This window comes from Aythya ferina (genome assembly GCF_964211825.1).
Source record: "Aythya ferina genome assembly, chromosome: 22".
NCBI lineage: Eukaryota > Metazoa > Chordata > Aves > Anseriformes > Anatidae > Aythya > Aythya ferina.
In genome coordinates this window covers 554098-576472 of record NC_140320.1, presented here as the reverse complement: position 1 = coordinate 576472, position 22375 = coordinate 554098, and the positions used below count along the sequence as shown (strand labels likewise).

Below are 22375 nucleotides of genomic sequence, written 5' to 3'. Positions count from 1 at the left end.
CCCCCATTTGGAAACGTCCTAACCCAAAATGAGGAGCCACGATCGGAAAACCTAAATTTCTCTACCAGGTGGTCTCACAGGGCAGAAAATAATCTCCCACGCTGCCGTTGAAGCACCTGCATAATGAGAACTTGCTAAAATGCAAGGTATCTGCAGTTATCAGCAGCTTTCACCAGAGATTTCTCCCTTAAATCTTGACTTCAGGAGCTCATCTGAGTGCCCTGCCCTTCCAGCACAACTGAATGTGATAAAAGCTCTGTAAAGGCATGCACCTTCGGGTGATATTTAATGCTCTATGTTTAGGCCCCTGGAGGCTTTCAAAATTACCTACTGTTCACACAAGGGGGCAAGGGACGTTGCTCCTCTTCCACTCACCCTCCATAGAGAGCAGGGACTACAGAAAACATAAAATCAGTTTTGCTGATGTATGAGTATTTCAAATATCAGTAAGACAAAAATGACCCAGTTCAAAATTGACCTACTGGCATTCCCAAACCAACCTCCAGATTGTGTCGCTACCCCAATATGTCTGTGTTCCATTTGGTTTGTCCAATTTTGTGAAAGGTTTTTGACTTTAATAATGGGAATGTTGGTGGAGATATGTCCAGATTGATCAGCATAAGTACAACAGGTGGTATTTACCAATATGCACATACCACCTTCAGAAGCTAATGCCACATCCAATACCACCTGATTTTGGAATGCTACCTTTGCAAATTCCTGATACTTCTTACAAGGCCAAAATTGTATCAACGCTGGCGCTGCCCATAGATTCTATAGTTTGGGCTACATTTATGATGGTGGCTACAAATTTGATTATGCCAAGATTCGGGAACAGGATTTGAGACACTTTACATTTGGGTTTTGATCTTCCCATTAGAGGGTTAGGAGATGGAATATCTCCATGTAACTCATGGGCAGACTCCACTAGCAGAGTACGTTGTACTTCTGAGTGTGTTAGTAACCCTCCCAGGGTTCAGGTGGCTGTGCTGTATAATGACAGGCCCTACCATGCACAATACAGTGCAATCCTCTATGATTAATAAATCCTGGGGAACATGCAATATCGTTCAACAGGGTGTGGCAGGGATGGCAGTTTCCAGGTGAGAAATCCTTAATTCTATTATAAGGAAATGTGCAACCTGCAGTGTAGCTTGTATTACAACTTGCACTGTAGAGAAGAATTAAATGTGTGTTCCCATCTGGACCTGGCTTGGTGACATGACCCTTGTGGTGACATGCACACTACTGGCATTCCACACATACTGGAACGTTGCTTCACACCCGTGTTCCTTTCCTACCTCCTCTCTTCTTCATGAAATTCCCAGTTCACTGGGAATGCAAACATGCAGAGTCAGGGACCTGCAGCGTCCCTGCGTTCAGAGCTTTGGAGGAAGCCCATCCATTGACTGGCTGAGCTCTCCCCAGGAAGCCTTGGCAGGTGCTTCCAGGGGGACAGCTAACAGAGGTAATCCTGTTGCTCCCTGAGAGGGTAAGTGGGTACATACCCAGCATTTGATAAGGTTAGCAGAATTGGCCTAAGTTTGGGATGATTCCATACATGAAATTTCCTACCAGTCTATTTTTGTTCTAGGAAACAGCAGAAAGATATATATAACTGTAAAATCCATTACTTCCTCGATTTCACTATCTCCCAGGTAACTGAACAGCTTAAAAAGCTGTATATATAAATGTATGAAAAGAGACATGAAGAAGCTGCCAGAAAAACCTGAGACCCTCCAGTTTTCTCTAGGTACATGGTTGTACGCCAACTAGGCACTAATGCAATTAGTTCACATTGTTCTTCATGAAGTCAAGTCTCCTGTACAAATCTAGTACCTTACTAGCTAGAAGAAATCAAATGAGTGTTAGTAACAAGGTGCAGAGAGAAGATATTTTTGTATTCTGATCAAGAATTTGGTATCCCTTTTTGTCCCATGGAACCTGTGAAATCTGTAGAACTCGTTCTTCTTTTCCTAAACAATCTCAGAAGCAAACTGGGAAACTCAAGATCTGTGGCACTGATCTAGAAGCACCAGAGGATGCATAGGTGCATGTGTAAGGAGTTCATCTTTGCATATATAAGGAATACAAGCTGCCACCAAATTGAAGTGTATCTGTTTAATGAGAGCTAGCTCTTGAGTTCAGAATCTTGACATTTAATGCAATAAAGGAGTTTTTGAATTAGGTTTATAGAAGTCAACTTGGCAGGACTTTAAGCAAACTTTTATAAGGTCTGTAATAAAATCTAGCATAATGTATTTCTGCTTTGTACCAAATACAAAGCAATAATAATGGTTATTTGACCTGGTTCTTTTCTCCTATTTTCTCTTGTAGTTTGAATGCTGTGGTACTTCAGAACATTTTGATTCACTGTTTGTGGGTGCCTGTCCAGCAAAGAGGTTGCTTGAGTTGTCTATTTCAACGTAATGCATGACTTACTAGGAACAAGAAACATGTCTCTGAGTAAACCCTTCCAGCACATGGGAAATTTCTGCAGCACATAGCTTAGGAACCTATCTGTACAACCAGCTGTGGAAAAAAAATGTGCTGTTATTGTCAAAAGAACAAGCAGGATCAGCAGAAAATGGGGAGTCTGAATTAGCACATGACATGTGCAGTCCTTGTGTCATTATGCTCAGTGGCAGCGATGGACAAAGTACAGCCAAAAAAACGCTGGAGAGCTCTTCCCTGGTGGCTCCTACCACCGAAGCTCCTTCCCGGTGCTGCAGTGGAGCTTTTGCCCCCTCTTTTGGTTAGGGAGATGTAGGACAAGGGGAGGGAGCAGTTCTGCAGGTCTAAGATTAAAGGGACATAATGGTGTGACTGCTAGACATGACCCTTCAAGAAGTAGTAGTGTATTGATTTTCTGGTTTAACTGATTCATTCTTACCAGGGTATTCCCTTAACCCTCAGAGCAGTCTTTCCTTCTGGACTGGACATAGAACAACTAAAGAAGAAAGTGGTTTGCAGCAGCTCACTGTGGCCTGGTGCTGCAGTAAATAGGACAGGACTTGGGATGAGACTTTGACCAGCTACTAGACTCTTAATCTTTTTTTTTTTTTTTTTTTTTTTTTTTTTTTTTTTTTTTTACCTCTGTTTAACTTTTTTTCATTGTTTTTCTTGACTACCATGTATCTTTGATGGGGAAATGGCTGCAGTTAAATTCTTTATTAGTGTTAATGGTAATTCATTACTCATCAGACCAGCACTACTAGGAATCTGCACAAAGTCTAGCACTTATTCATTCAACTTATATCCTCCCATACACCATGTGTTTATGAGTTGTCTGTAAAATTACAATAGCAGTTTGTATTACCAAGAGTGTTTTCACATCTGTTTTGGGAATGGCTGAACAATACAGCATCTTAAATGCTGGTAGACACTAGTAACAAGCTAATTCTGTTACAACTACTGGCCCTGAAATACCTGATCAACTGGAAGTGTTGAGAAGGGAATCCTGCTGTAGCCAAGGAGTATGTGAGAGGTTTGGGTACTAAAAATAATAGATTTAAACTTTTCTACCAAGTTTGTATTGGAATGTCCCTGGAATTTTTTAAAGGCAAAAATATAAGCCATGAAAACCACTGGCAAGACCATGGTATGTGCTATGGGGTGCTAAAGCATCTAATACAAAAACTCACACTTGTTTTTTGTTGATATCCTTGGAGACAGGTATGACATAGACACAAATCTGCTGGGAAGATCAAAGATTTTGTAGATTATGACAGTGGTTTCTAGTTGATCTAATTTGAAGTCCTGAGTATGAAGGTGAGAATGGAAGAAAATTTTGGAGGAGAGAGAGGCAGGGATGCTAACTGCAGAATGAAAGGTTAACATGATGTTTGGGCCAGGAACAGCAGCTACACTTGTCCACTTGTTGATAGAAGAATGTGCTTTGGTCCTCCCATTTTTAATAAATTTGCTTTCTTCACAGATTTTCATTACGATATATAGTATAGCTTTTTGATGGGGGTTAACATAAATAAACGGAAAGAAGAAAAGAAGAAAACTACAAAAGATTTTGTAGATAACATACATGCTATTTTGTGTGGTTGGTCATGTCTCTTTTCATTTATTTCCATATACAAATTTTTAAGCTGTAAGAGTTTTGTTCTACTCAGAGCAACCGTAGGGCGTGTCGTGGTTTAACTAGGAAGAAAATTAACTCAGTTCTAACTGAAACCAGGACAGGGTGCTATCAGGATTTCCATGTCAGCTGGAGATTTCTTTAAATAGATTTCTATGTAAATGTTTGTGAGCTCTTCTATTTACAACTTCTGAACCTACAAGATAGCAGAGGGTTGTGTTCTATTACTGTTTTACCTTGATTAATATCAACTATGGAAAGCTTGTTTTGGATGTCAGTCATTAAAATTTGTGAATCCTACAGTAAATTCCCCAGGGAAGTGGTCACTGCACCGAGCCTGTCTGAATTTAAGAAGAGATTGGACTGTGCACTTAGTTACATGGTCTGAACTTTTGGGTAGACCTGTGCGGTGTCAAGAGTTGGACTTGATGATCCTTAAGGGTCCCTTCCAACTTAGGATATTCTATGATTCTATGAAATTACAGTAAACATTTTCCAGAAACAGGGATAAATCTCCCACCTTCTCTTTCCCATTCCAATGCATTTTTAAACTGTAGAAAAGTTCAAACCTCCTTTAACAAAAATATCCTTTTTAGATCTGTACGGATTCCTTTGCAGTTGATTTCTTGGCTCAAGACCCAGGGACACATCAGCAAGGCTCCTTCTGGTGCATTGATCATGGCTGGCCACCAGGTGCCCACCACGCCACTCTCTCCTCCCTGTCCCCATAGAGGGAGAAAATGCAACGGAGAAGCTCATGGGCTGAGATAAGGACAATTACCATCATGGGCAAAACAGGCTCGACTTAGGGAAGGTTAGTTAATTTATTGCTGATTAATAAGGGAGTAGAACAGTGAGAACTAAAATATAACTAACACACCTTCCTCCCAGCCTGCTTCTTCTCAGGCTCAACTTCCATCTCAGTCCTTTAGCTCCTCCTGCACTGAGCTGGGCTTTTCTTTCCTTTCTTAACCCTGCTCTCCCAGAGCCCTCACAGCTCTCTGCAAGGATTTTTGGAGTTTGTCTGAATGGTCTCTGGTTCCTCAGGGAAAGCTTTAAGCCAGGGCTAGGAGATTGTTTGCTCCAGAGATCTTCTAGAGCATTGGTATCCAAAGGAAGTGCAGGAAGAAAATGTTGGTTCTTCTATTTGTATTGAATTTTTATCTGAAAAATGAGAAAATAAAACGGTGTGCATGTCAGAGGGGCCTGTGGGATGCCAGGCGCTTGGTGTCCTGGGGTCTTGTGCTCACAGCATGGTGGGGGCAGCAGTGGTGCCCTTGCTCGTTTGCTTGCTTTCAGCTGTTGTGACTCACTGTGCTTTGTGTTAGGTGGATTTACAGATCGTGTTTCTTAGTGGTAGCTACACCGTCCTCGAAATGCATATTGAAGATGCAACTGACAACGCCAGTGCAGACAGGCAGTGAGGAAGAAGCAGAACTGGCACTTCTCTCCTCAAAGGAAACCTTTGTCAGCCACATGATGGAGTAAAAGCAACAATGATCTAATGAGATCTGACAAGAATTTGGCCATAAACATTCAAAAAAATATTCAAGAAGGCTGTTTGAAATATGGATTTACATAACCCTTACCCTAACGGTGTATTGTACCTTAAGACGTGAGCCACCACGACCAGCAATGAGCATCCAGGACAGAGACAAGCTGCTTTGGTCTCTTCAGTGATGCATCATGCTGCACATACTCAAACCACTATTTCGCAAAATTACCCTAAGCTTAATGATCCATGTTTTGGAGCCTTTTTTTGAGGTTTCTTATGCAAGGTAAAAAGCCATGTAGTGGTGGAGAAACCTTCGTTCTTCCTAATGCAGTAAAAACAGGTGAGATAATGAATGGAAAGCGATTTGGTGACGTGCAGAAGTGCATGCCTTTGCCTGCAAATGTTTCTGGGAGGTGCTCAGGAAGTGCTCCTGGGGATCAGAAGAAAGATGAGGCACAAATGATGGGGTGCAGGAGGCGTGCAGTACAGCTGGGTGAAAGCACCAATGTCCCTGGCCTTGTCTGGTGGCATTTGCTGGTTTCTGCTTCAACAGAAAACTGCTTGAAGAAGGACTCTGGTGGGCCAGTGAAGTAAAGACCTATGGGAGAGGACCGGTTCTCAACAGTAAATGATTTCTTTAACAAAACAGTGTTTCACAGAAAAACTCTGCCAGTGTAACTGCTGGTGGAGTGGCTACTGTGACCAGAATTAAAAAAGGTGCTAGGGTGAAGTTACAGGGACAGGGACACAACGGGAAGTCAGCATCAGCCCTGGGCAAGCTAGCACAGCAAAGGTGTTGGAGCTAGAAATTCCTGGGGGATGTCATGGATGTGGTTAACTTCATAAAATAAAGTGAATAGGACAGGACAGGACAGGACAGGACAGGATAGGATAGGATGGAACAGGATGGAACAGAACAGAAAAAAATAAAACAACATGAAATAAAATGCACCAAGACCTTTACATAGTCAGATTTTCATAATGCTTTAATTATGAAATGGGAAGAGAAAATATAAATCCATTGTACCACCCAGAAGTTTGCTGGTTTTCTCATGGCAAAGTGCTTCAAAGAGCTGTTGAACTGGAAAATGCAGCTTTTCTTCCCCAAAAGGCCAGTGCTCCTGGTGTGCTGAGCTCTTCTGCAAGGACAAGCAGCTGTCACGAGTGTGATGTGTCATCTACACAAGCTCTCACATCCATAGCCTTAAAACCTTGGCAAACAAATTTTCTAACCCATTAATAATCTTCAATCTTCAGTGTGTTTTGAACCCATTTGTTAAAACAAACAAACCGACAAACAAACAAACAAAAACACAAGACCTTCACAATAGTTCACAAGACTGATTGATCGACAGCAGGGAGGATGGAAATTTCCAGCTGAATTCCGACAAAAACTGCTGCAACATTTCTGGAAAACGAGTATCAGGATGCAGCAAGCACAGCGACAGTGCGCGGCCTCCCTCAGGACCCAGCTTTGTCACCGACAGCCATTGCGGCCAGCACCGAACCAGCAATTGCTGCACGTCCACCCACTGAGCCAGCGTTGTAAAGGATGAGGATGCCACTTTGCAGAACTGGATATTTTGGTGGTTATTTTTGAGGAAAAAGGGATGGATTGTAACACTGAGAATTTTTTAAGATGTTATTTCCTCTTTGTTTCATCAATTTTTATGCCTTTTTTTTTTTTTTTTTTGTCTGCTTTCATAATGGCTGCAATGTATTCATACGCTTGGGAAAGTGCATGAATAAATAAATATATATATGGGGGAGGGGGAGGCGAAAATTGTGTGTTGGTGGGGATGCATGACCCCCAAAAAGGCTGGGGACCTCTGCTGCATCTGCGAGGAGGGGGAGGAGGAGGAGGATGAAGCCGGGGGGGCGAGGATGAAGGTGAGGATGAGGGGGAGGACGATGAGGAGGAGGAGGAGGACGAGGGGGGAGGGAAGATGCAGCCGGGGCCTCTGCAGGCCCCGCTCCCCCTCCCCCCTCCCCCTCCCCTTGCCCTTCCCCCGGGGGGGGGCGGGCGGGTAGGCTCCTGATGACGTCACCCCCACCCCCCTCCCGCATCGGCGCGTGCGTAGCTCGTCCTCTGCCCCCCCCCAGCCCCCCCCGGCGCGCGGAGGATGCGGGGCCGCAGGTGGGTGCGGGGACGGGGGGCACAGAGCGACCCCCCCCGGGGTGCGCTGCGGGCAATGCGGGGTTCATGGGGCCGCACGGGCTGGGGGGGGAGGGATTTGAGGTGCAGCCGGGAGGGGGGGGGTGACCACGGTGGGGGGGCGCACGGGGCGTTGACATTGCATGGAAGCACGGGGGAGGGGGGTTGCTTTTTGGGGTGCAGCTCGGTGCTTTGCGCCCCCCACCCCACCCTGGGGGAAGGCGTGCGTTGTGGGGTGCAGCGTTGCGGGGGGGGGGCATCGAGGGGCGAGCTCGCGGGGAGGGGGGGGGGCGGCTCGCACCGCAGCGGTGCAGGGGGGGGGGTGCCACCTTTCCAACCTCCACCCTCCCACCCCCGCGGCTGGGGGGTGCGTTGGGCGTTGCGGGGCAGTGCACAAGGTGTGTGGGGGGGATGCAGCACGGAGGGGCGTCGCTGTGGTGCGCTGTGGGAGGGGGGGGGCTTCTTCGCGGGGGTGGGGGACACCAGGATGCTGCGTGCCCCGGGGGTGCCCGATGCGCATCAGCATCCATGCAGGGGTGGTGCACTGTGCGCTGCGCACGCGCTGCACGGGGAGGGGGGGCATGAAGCAGGGGGAGGTGATTTGGGGCTGTGGAGGCGTTTTGGGGTGCAACGGGGGTGGTAGGTGTGGGGGGCGCATACACAGAGCTGCACGTATGGGGGGGTTGCTGGCAGGGGGAGTGCATGCGCAGTTCACAAGTGCAGGTGTGTGCGTGCAACAGGGAGCTCGGGAGGGGCAGACAAGGGGGTGGATGTGAATGGTGCACAGGGCACACGTACAGTGCGTGGGATGGGGCTGCATGCGTGTACAGCAGTGCTTGCATGTACAGCGGTGCATCCATGTACAGTGGTGCACACACAAGAAGGCATGTGTGTGTGCAGTGTGTGCTCGCACCCCTGTGCATGCAAACATGCTTTGCACATACCCCCTGAGCATGCATGCAGCATAAGGGTGCACCCCATGTCTGTGCACCCCTGTATGTGTGCACTGTGCCTGCATGTGCAGGGCTGCATGTGTGCAGAGCTGAAGGCAGGCACAGGAGGTACCTGCTCAGTGCACACGTCTAGGGCACATCACCCGTGGGGTGTGGAAGTCCCTGGTGCATGCATGCAGGGGTGTGTGTGTGCATGCATGGGGACACGTGTGTGTGGAGGTGTGTGCATATGTGCATAGGGCTCACTTACATCTATGTGTGCATGTACCCCTTGCACATGTGCACCCTGACACTCATGCACTCCCCAGAATGCATGCAGCATGTGTATGTACAGTGCACAGGTGCACCCTCATGTGCATATGCCCCTGTGCAGGTGTGCCCCCCTCCAGACGTGGGGGTGCATGCATGTACAGGGGTGTGTGCCTATAGGATATTTACGGGATACTACTAAGATGCTACCAGGAGTTTACTAAAATGCCATTAGGATACAGTGAAGATAGTGCTTGGGTACTTCCTGGATGGCACTAAGGTACTGGCAGGATACTATGTGGATGCTGAGTAGGTACTGTGACAACACCAGTAAGGTACTGTAGGAAGTAGGGCACAACCAGGATGCTGTCAGGACACTACAGAATTATTACCAGGATCTTTCTTGGGATGATAGTGCAATACTATTGCGACATTAGGAAGGTGTCACTGGGCTAGTGCTAACATACCTTCAGGGTACTCTCAAGATACTACAAATGATAGCGTTAAGATGCTTTCGGTGTAGTAACATGGCAGGACTAGGACATTCTTAGGATACTACCAGGATCTTGCTGAGATACAGTGGACACACTAGTAAGATTAGCAGGACATTATAAAGTATCACCATGATACTTTCAGGACTCTACTAGTAATTTATTGCTAGAATCCTATCAGGATACTACTGAGATTCTGTCAGGGCACTACTAACATATTACTAGAATATTATTGGAACTCTACAAAAATGCTTTTAGCACATTGATAAGACACTATGAAGGTACTACTGAGATATCAGTAGAATATTCACAGGAAAGCACTAAAATAATAGATATCTGGATTTTACATTGCACTACTGAGATACTATCAGAACACTGCTAACATACCAGCCATATACTGTTAGGATCCTATCAGGTACTACTGTGATACTTTCAGGACACTATTAAGATATGACCAGGATGCTATCAGGATGCTCCTGACATAGAATCAGAGTACCGCTATGATACTGTCACAACACTGATAAGGTGCTTTCAGAACAGAACTCAGTTTTTAATAGGATGCTGTCAGGATGCTACTAGGGAGGATACTTCTGAGATACTACTAGGGAATGATAAAAGGTATTGGTAAGATGCTTCTGGAATACTATCAGGGCAACACTTGAGGTTAGAATACTGTCAAAACATTGCTGATACCAGTATGATACTTTGATGCCACTACTAAGGTACTAGTGATATAGTAGGAGGATACTGCTGAGATACTAAAAGTTCAGTAATAAAGCTGGTGATGTGATACTGTTGACATACTGTCAGGGTAGCAGTAAGATACTCTAGGGGCTTTTAAAATACTTTGCTACTAATAGTGTTGGGATAGTACTTAGAGACAATCAGCATATTACTTTAGCACTACTAAGATGCTATGAAGACAGTAATAAGATGCTGTAGGGATGCTGCTAAGTTACCCCTGGGACACTACTAGCCCTGTACTGGGGTTACAGCCAGCACAGTGCAAGCCAAGGGAATTGGGAGCCCGGCTGGTGTGACCCTGAGCAGCAGGAACCTCACAGGTGCCCTCTCCCTACAGCTAAGGTGGGGGCAAGGAGGATGGAGGCACCCCTGGTAAGCCTGGAGGAGGAGTTCGAGGAGGGGCCTGGGGACGATGGGGGGACCCCCCGGCGCACTGCGGACCCTGCACTGGCCGAGCTGGAGAGCTTCTCAGCTGAGATGATGAGCTTCAAGTCGATGGAGGACCTGGTGCAGGAGTTCGACGAGAAGCTCACTGTCTGCTTCCGTAACTACGATGCCGCCACCGAGGGCCTGGCTCCTGTGCGGGGCCGCCTGCAGGCACAGGAGGAGGAGGAGCGCCTTCAGGACGAGGAGTGAGTAAGGCCCCTTCCTCCCAGAGATGCCTGCCTCTGCACCCCTGTGGAGTCTGGCTCCCTGCATTGCAGCATGGTCATGCAGCATGCTGAAGTAATGTTGTAGTAACCTGTGGGTAAGCCCCCTTGGGGCCTATGTGCCTTCTTGAACCCTTGAGAGGCTTCTTCCACATGCAGCCCAACACCTCGCATCATGGCAAAGCTGTGCAGTAGCATGGAGTAGCTGTGTAGTATCCTATGAGTAGGGCACTGTTGGGCCTGCATGCCTCCTTGCAACGTTATGAGATACACACATGCGGCCGCAGCACACAAACCACCACTGCAGCATGGTTAATGCAGTGCATCAGAGTAAAAACATTGTATCCTATGAGTAAAGCACCACTGGTGCTTATGCAATTGCATGCTCGCAAGATGCCCTTTGCATGCAAATCACATCACTGCATTGCAGCTTGATCATGCAACACCTTGGAGTAGCTGTGTAGTATCCTATGAGTAGGTACAGCAGGGTGCTCCATCTGGCATTGCAATGGGCCACAGCAGGCCCAGACTTTGTGACTGCAGCAGGGGGTGGTTAAGTGTAAACTTAGAGTAAGGTGTGAGTAGGGCTCAGCCTCCTCCTTTCAACATGCAAGCAGTGCACCAAGGCGGGGCAGCCAATCTGGAGCAAAATCTGCCCAACCTTGCCTATTTGGCCAAAAATGGTGGCATTTGTACTGAAATCTTAAGTTTCCTTAGAAACCTTTTTTTGTTGTTGCAAAAATGCCATTTGGGGACAGAATTTGCCTTTTTTTTTTTTTTTTTTTGAGTGGTGTTTGTCTATAAACGCCTTTCTAGTGGGTTTTTTTGTATGTGTTTAATTGGGATTTTTCCCCAGGCTGCAGTTCCTAATGCTAATTTTTTCACCAAGCAAAGTGGTTGTTTTCAACCCAAAAGCTCCCAAATCTTTTTTTTTTTTTTTTTTTTTTTTTTTTTCCAGAGAAAAATCAGTAGTTTTTCAGAGAAAAAATGTGTTTTGGCCTGGTGCCGGGAGCATCGCGCTGTCGCCGGCAGCCGGCCCACGGTGCTGCTTTGTGCTGCTTATTGTGTCATTTTGGGTCAGCTTGGGCAAAACAGGCTTTTTTTTTTTCCCACTCTTGAATGAGCCCTGTGTGCATGGGTGGAGGATGGGCTGAGGCCTTAAAGGCACTATTTTCCACTAATTATTAACCAATTATTTCCAAAATTAACCCAGAAATCTCCTTCCGTTGCTTGCCTGGCTCTGCAAGGTGCTGTCCCTTTAAAAGCAGAAAAAAAAAAAGCAGATATAATCACTTGCTTTTTCCTTATTTGTTGCAGTTTTGTTGAAACTGGGAATATATATATTTTTTAATGTGCGTTTTTGTGTATTGATTTGTGAAATATATGAATAAGGGAGAAATTAAGATCAGGCAAGGAGAGGGATGAGATGAATTCCTAAAATTGATGTTTTGGTCATTGGTTTGGGACTGGGGGCATTTGGGGAGGGGCGAGCTGTTTTGGGATGGTTTAGGGGGAATTGGGACGTGTGTGGATGTGGCACTGTGTTGGATGGGATGGACTAAAACTTCAATTTGTTGCGGTGGAAATATGGGTGGTTTTGTCTAAATTTAGGGGAGGAGGTGTCAAGACCTGGGAAAATACATGGGGGTTGGTGTTCTAACCTTGCCTTTTTTCCCATTTTTGACCTTTTTCCCTGTGTTGCCACTTTTCAGCAATTTTTCCCCTCTTCTTCCATATCCAGTTGTCCCTATTTATTTTTTTTTACTTAATTCCCATTTTATCCCTTTTTATCCATTTGACATTTTCCTCGTACTTAATTTTTTCTTACATTTTCTTTTTCCTCAATTCCCTTCCCCCCTTTTTTTCCTTTTATCCCTTTTCTCTTTCTTTTTCCTATTTTCCTCCTTCCACTGTCTAACCTCATTCTCCATTTTCCCAATTTTTCTTTCCCCACTTTTTTCTACTTTGTCATTTCCCCCTTTTTTTTCCTCTTTTCTCATTTCTTTTATTTCCCATCTTTTATTCCCATTTTCTTTTCCATTTTTCTGCCCTTTCCTCCTTTTTACCTCTTTTATCTTTTTTATTTTTTTTCTCTATTCTTCATTTTCAGTTTTTCTCCCCTCTACCCTCCCTCTACTATTCCCCATGCACCTTTTTTTGGTGAAATAGGGCAAAACTGGCCCGGCCCTGCGGGGCAATATGGGCAACACAGTAGTGTTGGCAGGGAGCTCCGGGCAGCTGCCATGGTTTGGGGTGTTTAGCACAGTTTTGTGGAGTGACTTGGGGTATTTCAGGGCCATGTTTCATAGATTTTTTTTCTAGATTTTGTTTTGGTCTGTTGCAGTTTATTTTGGAGTGTCAGATGAATTTTGGGGTGTTCTATTTCAGAGCTGTTTTGCAGGGTGGCTTCAGGCATTTCACTGCTGTGTTCTGGGGCAGCAAACATGGGTATTTTGGGAGGCTTTGAGGTTTTTTTGTTTGTTTGTTTTCAGGGTATCACAGCTGTGTTTTGGGGTGTTCCAGGACAGTTTTGGAGGGTTTCAGGGCATCAGGGCAATGAATCTGGACAGTTTTGCTGTCACTTGGTGCAGTTTTGGTTTATTTCATAGCAGTATTTTTGGGTGTTCCAGGTCCAATTTTGAGGGAATTTCAGGGCAGTTTTGGAGGTGATTTAGTTTTTTTTCAGGGTGACAGTTTGAGGTGTTTCAAAAGGGCATTTCGGGGCACTATGGGGTGTTGTGGCTGCATTTTGGGTCATTTCAGCATGATGCAGGACAGCATTTTGGGGGAGTTTTGAAGCATTTTGGACATTGCAGAAGCTTTTCGGGGTGTTGTGTTTCTATCATTGTCTTTTGGGGCAGTTGGGGATGTTCTGGAGCAGTGCGGTGGCATTTTGGGGGTGTTTCAGAACAGTGTTTTGGTGCTTCTGGAACAGATTTCTGAGGCATTCTAGAAATGATCTTAGTCTAAGGGCAACATTTCATTTTTTGATTCTTTAAGAGTGGCGTTTTGGGGTGTCAGGGCAGTATGTTGGGGCACTTGAGAGTGTTTTGGGATGCTGTTAAGGGACAGAATTTTAAGATATACAAAGGTGTTCTGGTGCAGCATTTTGGGGCATTTTGGAGCATTTCCGGGTAGTGTTTCAGAACAGCATTTTGGGAAATTTCTGGGTGTTCAAATGTTGTATATTGGAATATTTTGGGGCATTTGAGGGTATCTGTGGTTGTTCCGGGGTGGTGTTGTATCTCTGTGTCTCTGTGGAGCATTTTGGGTGTTCCAGGGCATTTTAAGATCCTTTGGGGCTTTTCAGAGTGTCTTGAGACATCTCAGGGCTTTGGGGCAGTGTTTTAGTACAGCATTTTGGAGCATTTCTGGGGCTTTAGGGACTTTTTCATTTTTTGGGTGGACATTTCAGGGCATCTGGGCAATGTTTTGGGGTGGTATTTGGGGATATTTAGGAGTGATTTAGGATGGCGTTTTGGGGTGTTTGGGCTCATTCAGAGCATTGCTGTGGCCTTTTAGGGGTGAAGTTACAAAATGATGTCTTGGGGGCATCACAAGTGTTGGGATATTTCAGGGTAGTATTGCAGAATGATATTTTGGGATGTTTTAGGGTGTTCTGAGGCAGCATTTGGGGTGATTTGGGATGTTTTGTGCATCTGAGTGATGTTTCAGGTTGTCTCCATGCATCGTTTTGGGGCATTTCTGGGTGTTCTGGGGCTGCATTTGGGGCTACTTTGAGGCATTTCGTCATGGCATTTCAGGATGGCTGTCTGGAACGCAGTGCTTCTCGGGGCATTTTGGGCCATTTTGGCAGTTGCCGCTCACCACTCACCTCCCTGCAGGGTCTGGGATGCCCTCACTGATGGCTTCGCCCCCCGGGACTCCCCCCGACCCTGGCTGCACCCTGAAGCTGAGGCCCCTGATGGCACCGACCCCCAGGTATGGCTGTGGCACCCTTAACACCCCAAAACCCTCCTGTCCCCATGTGACCTCCAGTGATGATTGACAGTTGTTAATCAGTCCCAAGGCTTAGCGACCATCAGGGAGGGAGCTGAGCCAGGGTGCTTCAAACCACCCAGAAATAGTGTATTTGGGGGGCTGTTCTTTCATGCAACACCAAGACAATTGCACTAAAACAGGCAAGATTAAGTGCTTGGTTTGGCAATCTGGTCCCTGCCAATCTGTCCATAAGCTGGGGGTAAGGTGGTGTATTTTGGAGGGAGAAAATAGTGTTTACTTCTTTGTAGTGAGTGTGTGCTGTGAGTAGCTGTGTTTGGAATTGTGGGAGGGCAGTAAAAATGTCCCCAAACCCACTGAATTAAGCCCATTTGGATGTCACACAACCTGTCACTAGAGAAGGTGAGGAGAAAGTCCATTTCCTGGTTTATTTTCTGCTAAAAAAAAGCAAAATAACCTTTGAAATATAGTAAAAAAGATGTCTCCCCATCCAACAACTTAGTTGTTCACACCCCTATCCAGCATCCCTCTCTGACATCTCCCTGCCTAATGTCCCCATCCAACATCTCCATCAAGCCTCTCCTCATTTAACATTTCCATCCCATGTCCGATATCTCCCCTTCCAACATTCCCATCATCTTCATCCAACGTGTTCGTTATCTCCCCATCCAGCATCTCTTTCTGACATCCCTCTGCTTCTCTCAGTCCAATGTCTCCATCCAATGTCTCCCCATCCAGTGTCCACATCCATTGACTTCTTCCATTCCCCTCCAATATCTCCCTATCATCTCACCATCCAATGTCTCCATGCAACATCTCTGCATGCTGTATCTTCGTCAAACTTGTCCCCATCCATTATTTTCACCCAGCATCACCATAATGTGCCCGTCCAACATCATCTCCCTGTCCAACATCCCCACCCAGCATTTCTATCCAACATCCCCATCGAACACACGGCTGTCTGGTGTCCCCATCCAGTATCCTCAAATGAGGTTTCCATCTAACATCTCCTAAGGCAACGTCTCCATCCAACACCCTGATCCAGTGTCTCCCATCCAGTGTATCCCTGTCCTACCTCCCCATCCAGCATCTCCCTATCCGTTGTCTCCATCCAATATCTCCCCAGTGCAGACCCTGCAGGTAGCACATCCCCGGAGCTGTGGCTCCATGGCAGCTCTCCCCATGAGCTGTGGGGGCCATGTCTGTGTCTGTGCCTGCACCAGGCAGTGTCCATGGTGCCACTGGGGCCACCCAGCTTGTGTCTTCTGCAGCTTTGTGAGAAGGAAGAGGAGGAGGAGCTTGCTGAGAGGAGCGAGCATGACTCAGGCATCAATGAGGAGCCACTGCTGACGGCTGAGCAGGTACCCTCAGCTCCTGTGTGTACCCAAACACCCAAGTGTGCCCATAACACTGGGCTTGCATTGCCCAGGACAACTTCAGCCCATCCCAGCCCCATGGTTGTGTGCTCAAAATGCAAAAAAGGCCAAATCCCATCAGTTTGGAACTCTGTCCCTTCTCTGTGGGCAGGGGTGCAGGACACAGACGTGAGTTGCAAGGGGGAAGCCATATGCAGACAACAGATGGGATGTGTGGGATGCAGAGTTAGAAATGGGGGTGCTGATGTGGGGTGTGGGGGTTGGGTGCAGATCAGGATGTAGGATGCACATACAAGATGTGAATGGACAGCACAGTGCAGGTGCAGAATACCCATGTAGTGTGCAATGTGCAGGTTTGGATTGTGGGGTGCAGATGGAGGGTATGGGGACAAGTATGGGGTGCAGGATGGAGGATGCAACATAGGATGTAGGGAGCAGGATTCAGGTGTAGGTAAGGGATTCAGCTGCAGGATTCTTGGTGCAGACATGAGATGGTGCAACACGGTGCGGTGCAGGTGGAGGGTGCAGGCAGCAGGGTGCAGGTGCAGGACAAGTACAGGGTGCAGGTGTGGGATGAGGTGGGGTGCAAAGTGCAACTGGAGGGCACAATGCCCCACAGGTCATTGAGGAGCTGGAGGAGCTGATGCAGAGTTCGCCTGACCCTGAGGCTGACCCTGATGGTGATGAAGAGGAGGAGGAGGAGGAGGAGGAAGCTGAGGCTGATGCAGATAGTGGCAGTGGGGGCATGGAGCCCATCCTCCTGCGTGACCTGCACACTTTCTCCCCCACCTTCAACAACAACTGCTCCCATGAAGGTATGGCCAGCAAGACCCAGGCCAGTCCCTTTTTGGGGGAAATTCCCACCAAATTGGGCAAACAAATCTCCAGGTTCCAGGGCTGGCTGGACCCAGTGTTTAAGCACTGTTTGGCCAGAAGAGGGCTCTTATAAAAAAAATAAGCCTATGGAGATCTTGCTTTTAGTGTTGCATTAAGTGCACCCTGTGTGTCACCAAGCACACCACACGTTTTGCAGAGTATCTCCTGCATTGTGCATTGTACTAAATGCCTTTTGCTAAATGCATGTAGTGCATTTCTCTAAAACATTTTGCAAAACACTGTGCCATTCATTAAATGTGCTATACCTTGCACTGTTATCACCATCTTTTCTTCATGTATACCAAGCATTTTGCTAAACATACCATGCAGTTCATTAAATAACCTGTGTATTTTGCAAAAATGTCTTATGTGTCCTGCGCTTCACTGTTTGCATCCTGCATTTCAATAACTGCACTTTCCCCATGACACAATGCATGTGACTGCATGCAGCAGACTCTTCCCTGATCTGTGCATGGTGCATTTTCCTGATTTCACTGTGCATTTTACTGAATGTTTTGTGCACCTCCCTGAATGCACCGTGCCACTAAATGCACTGTGCACCATCCATAATGTGTAGAAAACGTTTTGATGCTTTTCAGTAATTGCACTGGTTTTTTTCCCCCTCAAAGCACCATGCATACATTTCACTAACTGCATGGAGAGTTTCATTAATCTCATAGGCATTTTGCTAATTGCTCTGTGTATTCCCCTAATTACACATAGTACATTTCATTTATTGCACCGTGCATGTCAGTAATTGCACCAAGCAACTCTGTAATTGCTCTGGGCATTTAACTTATGACACTGGGCATTTCAGTAATCGTACTATGACAGTGTTGGGTGTTCCAATAAGTTCACTGTGCATCTTCATAATCACAACACATTAAAAAAGTTTCTACATGCATTTCACTAATTGCACTGTGCATTTCATTAATTGCCTCTGTGGAATTTTACTAAATGTAGTGTGTGTTCAAATAATGCATGTCACTAATTGCACCACGTGTTTCACTAATGCACTATGCCTTTCACTGGTTGCACCAGGAATATCACTGATTCCTCTGTGCATTGCACTAATTGCAACAGGCATACCAATAACTGCACGGGGCGTTGCTGTATTGCACCATGCATTGCACTAACTGCACTGGGCATTGCCAAATCGCACTGTGCATTGCACTAACTGCACTGGACATTGCTGTATTGCACCATACATTGCACTAACGGCACTGGGCATTGCCAAATTGCACCATGCATTGCACTAGCTGCACTGGACATTGCTGTATTGCACCGTGCATTGCACTAGCTGCACTGGGCATTGCCAAATTGCACTGTGCATTGCACTAATTGCACTGGACATCTCACCACTTGCACCAGGCAGCCCAGTAACTGCAGTGTGCATGCCACTAATGGAGCAATGCATTTTGCAATCGTGCAATGCATGTCCTGTCTCTAACTGCCCTGCCGGCAGCAGGGCTGGAGCAGCTCTCAGCTGGGGAGCTGGTGGCAGCGGCGGGGCGGGCAGAGGCGGCGAGCCGGGCGCTGTCAGCGGAGCTGGTGGCACAGCTGGCCCGGCGGGACGAGCTGGCCTTCGAGAAGGAGGTGAAGACGGCGTTCATCGGGGCGCTGCTGGCGGTGCAGGGGGAACAGCGGGAGCAGCGGGAGGCCGCTCGGCGCCGCCACCGTGAACGGGGGCTGAGCCTGCAGGGGGGGCGCCCCGAACGCGGGGGACACATGCCCAGGAAGGTGGGAGATGCGGTGGCCATGGGGGGGAGATGTGGGAGGATGGGGGAATGTGGGGACAGGAGGACATGGGATGGGAAGGGGGTCCATGGGACCCTGGGGATGTTGGAATGGGATATGGAGAGGTGGGGACAGGGAAACATGGAGACATGGGACAGGATGTGGGGACATGGGACAGGGTGTGGTGAGGATGGGGAGACATGATGGGATGGGATGGGGTGGGAGACATAAGATACTTGGAATAAAAGGAATACAGGGGAAGGTGGGAACATGGGGACATAGTATGGAACAAGGGGATATAGGAGAGGGGGAGGTGGGGACATGGGGCTAGGTGGATGAGGAATGGGATGGGATGTAGATATAAAATGGGACAGGGATGTGGAATGGGGGGACTTGGGATGAGGGCACATGGAATGGGGACGACATGGGACAGGATGGAGGGACATGGGACAGGGGCATGTGGAGATGGGATATGGGGATATGAGGACGGGAGGTGCGGACAGGGGGACATGGGATGGGATGGTTGGACACAATCCAGGAGATGTGGGAATGGGATGGTGGGACACGGAATGGGGGTACGTTGGAAGGAATGGGGGCACATGGGACTGGGGAGGTAGGAACTTGGGGACAGCATGGGGGGGACATGAGGTTGGGACAGGAGAAGTGGACAATGCATATGGGACAAGGAACATGAAGGGGTGTGATGGGAATGTTGGGATGGGGGGACATGGAGAGGGCACATGGAAATGGGGATGTGGGGGCAGGGCGATGTGGGGATGGGGGCCATGGGGATAGAGGGGAGGGGGGCAGCAGGGCATGGGACAAGGCCATGGTGGGGAGAGGGATGTGGGTCAGGGAGATGGGGACATTGGTGTCGAGGGAGGTGTGCAGGTGCCCAGGAGGTGATGTGGTAATGCATCCCCAGCGCTTCAGCATGGAGGGCATCTCCAGCATCCTGCATTCCAGCCTGCGCCAGACCTTTGGCCCTGCCACCAACGAGAAGCAGGTGCTGCCTTTTTCCCCCCAAATTGCCCAGATCTGTCCCCTTTCACCTGCCCTCTTGCACACCCTATTCCCCTGCATCCCCCAAACCCCATTTTCCCCTTTTAAAATATTATTTAATCTTACAGTTTTGCAACACACTTTTCCCTTCTTTGCAAATCCACCTTGCAAAATCATCTTTTTTTCATCCACAAAATCCTCCCTTCATGTTTGGGCAGTTTTTGCAGCATCCAAATAATTCAATATTCCCCAAATGTCTGCAAATTAAATGTGATTGCAGGAAAGCTGCAGACATACTTTGCATTTGTGCTTTCATGCTGATTTGGTGCAATTTTCATCATCGAAATGAACAAAAATATATAGTTTTGTAGCATGAAGGTGTTTCTGTGGTTATTTTTTCTGTTTTGCAGTACCTGAACACAGTGATTCCTTATGAGAAGAAGGGATCACCCCCCTCCGTTGAGGACCTGCAGATGCTCACCAACAGTGAGTCCTTGCTTGGGCAGTCATTTTGCATCAGAATCAGCCATTTTGCATTGCCACAAGACGGCCGATTTGGGGCACAAATGTACATTGCTGCAGCACCTGTGAGTTTTGCACTGTTGTAACACAGCCAGTTTTGGTTGAATCATAGTGCAGGCTGTTTGAGGTGCAATCAGCCAAATAATGCCATTGCGATACAGCTGATTTGGGGGGAAAACACCCATTTGTATCATGGCAGTACAGCTGCTTTGGGGCACAATCACCATTTTACATCAATACAGCATTGACAATTTTTGGGCACAGTTGTCTGATTTGCAGCACTATGGAAAAACCTATCTGGGGTGAAAATACCTCTTTTGCTTTGTGCCATCATGGCTGATTTGGAGCACAGCTGTTTTTTGCATCACAGTGGTCCAGCCACGGTGGCGGACCCACTTTGCAACCCCCAACACAGTCTATTTGGGGTAAAATTGCCCATTTTGCATCACTGCAGCACAGCCGATCTGCAGCAAGCCCCTATTTTTACACACTATGCCAGTGCCAATTTGGGTGTGAAACACCCATTCTGCATAACCCCAGACTGGCTGACTGGGGGTGAAAAATGCTCATTTTGGATACTGCCATGCTTGGTGCATTGTGGGAGACTCTGGCCGTGTCTCGGATGACTTTTGGGACAGAGGGGAAATTTTGGAGGGTCATGTGGGGGCACAGGGGCTGAGCTCACGGCACTATTTCCCCTTGCAGTCCTGTTTGCTATGAAAGAGGGGAACGAGAAGGTGCCCACACTGCTGACGGATTACATCCTCAAAGGTACCTGCTGACCCTGCACATCCCCTGGTCATCCTCCGTACAGCCCCCACGCATTCCTGTTTATCCTTGTGCATCATCCCTCATGCATATCCCACACATCCCCTATGCACCCCTCATGCATTTCCCAGGTATCCTATGTGCATGCTTGTGCCACTGTGCATCCACCATGCTTCCTTTCTGCATCTCCTGTGTATCCTTTTTGCATGCCCTGATCATCCCTCAATGTATCCGCAGGCATCCCTTACTCGTCTCCTGTGCATCCTCTGTGCATCCTTAAGGCCTGCAGGCCTTATGCATCCTCATGCACCCTCGTTGTCCATTCTCCTTCATCCCCTTTGCACCCTTACATTGTCCTTTTGCATCTTTCATGTACCTTCATGAATATCTCCTGTGCCTCCCTCCTTTTTATCCCTTGTGCCCCCATTCATCCCATCTGCTGGACATCAGTTGTGCATTCCGTGTACCCTTTGCACCATCATCTGCCCCTTGCACATCCCGTGTCCCCTCATGCACCTCTTGTGTATGCCTTGTACATCCCTCCTGCATCCCTTTCATGTTCCTTCCATATCCCTTGTGCATCCCATTTGCAGCCACTGTGCAACCTCATGCAGCACTCATGCATGCTTGTGTACCCTTGTGTGTCCTAGTGCACTCGTGCTCATGCATCCTTGGTGCACACTCATGCACTCTCATGCATACTTGTGCATGTGAGCCCCTAAGTATGCTTAGGCTCCTCTGTGCACCCCCATGCATCTGTGCATACTTACGCGTCCTCATGCAACTTGGTGCATGCTCACGCATCACTGTGTGCCTTTGCAAACCCTTGTACATCTCTGAATGCTAGTGCACTCTTGTGCCTCCTGGTGCAAGCCTGTCCATCGTTGTGCACCCATCTGCTTGTGCATCATCATGCAGCCCAGTGCAGCCTTGTGCACACCCGTGCACTGGCAAATGCCCATGGCCTCTCTCTTTGCAGTGCTCTGCCCAACCTGATGTGGCGCTGCCCTTGAGCTCCCCCACCCCGGCGCCCCCCAAAATGGGGCCAAACACAAGGAAAACAGGTCGCCTGTGGCCCCCCTGCCCCACACTCCCTCCCTCCCCCCACCTTTTCACAGCTGGAAAATAAATAATTTGTTTCATTAATTAAGCAACTGTCCTCCAGTATCTTCTTTCCCTGCCTGCAACGCTCACTGTATTTTGCAGCTTTTAGATAGAAAAACCAGCTTTTTGAGGAAAATGCCAAGGAGGAAACTGCTTTGAGGCTCATGAATATTCAGCATTTTGCAAAATATGCACATTTTGGC

The 22375-nt window shown here is 47.6% G+C and overlaps 1 protein-coding gene across 1 annotated transcript; it reads left to right on the top strand.

Moving 5' to 3' along the window:
• The first annotated feature begins 7599 nt into the window (after positions 1 to 7599).
• FEZ1 (fasciculation and elongation protein zeta 1) lies at positions 7600 to 22218 on the top strand. The gene is made up of 10 exons (XM_084495617.1): positions 7600 to 7722; positions 10515 to 10809; positions 14673 to 14769; positions 16059 to 16148; positions 16783 to 16978; positions 18508 to 18779; positions 19702 to 19782; positions 20189 to 20264; positions 21006 to 21071; positions 22048 to 22218. The coding sequence occupies exons 2-10, from the start codon at positions 10535 to 10537 to the stop codon at positions 22062 to 22064; spliced, it is 1170 nt and encodes a 389-aa protein (XP_084351743.1). The 5' UTR covers positions 7600 to 7722; positions 10515 to 10534; the 3' UTR covers positions 22065 to 22218.
• Positions 22219 to 22375: the final 157 nt, after the last annotated feature.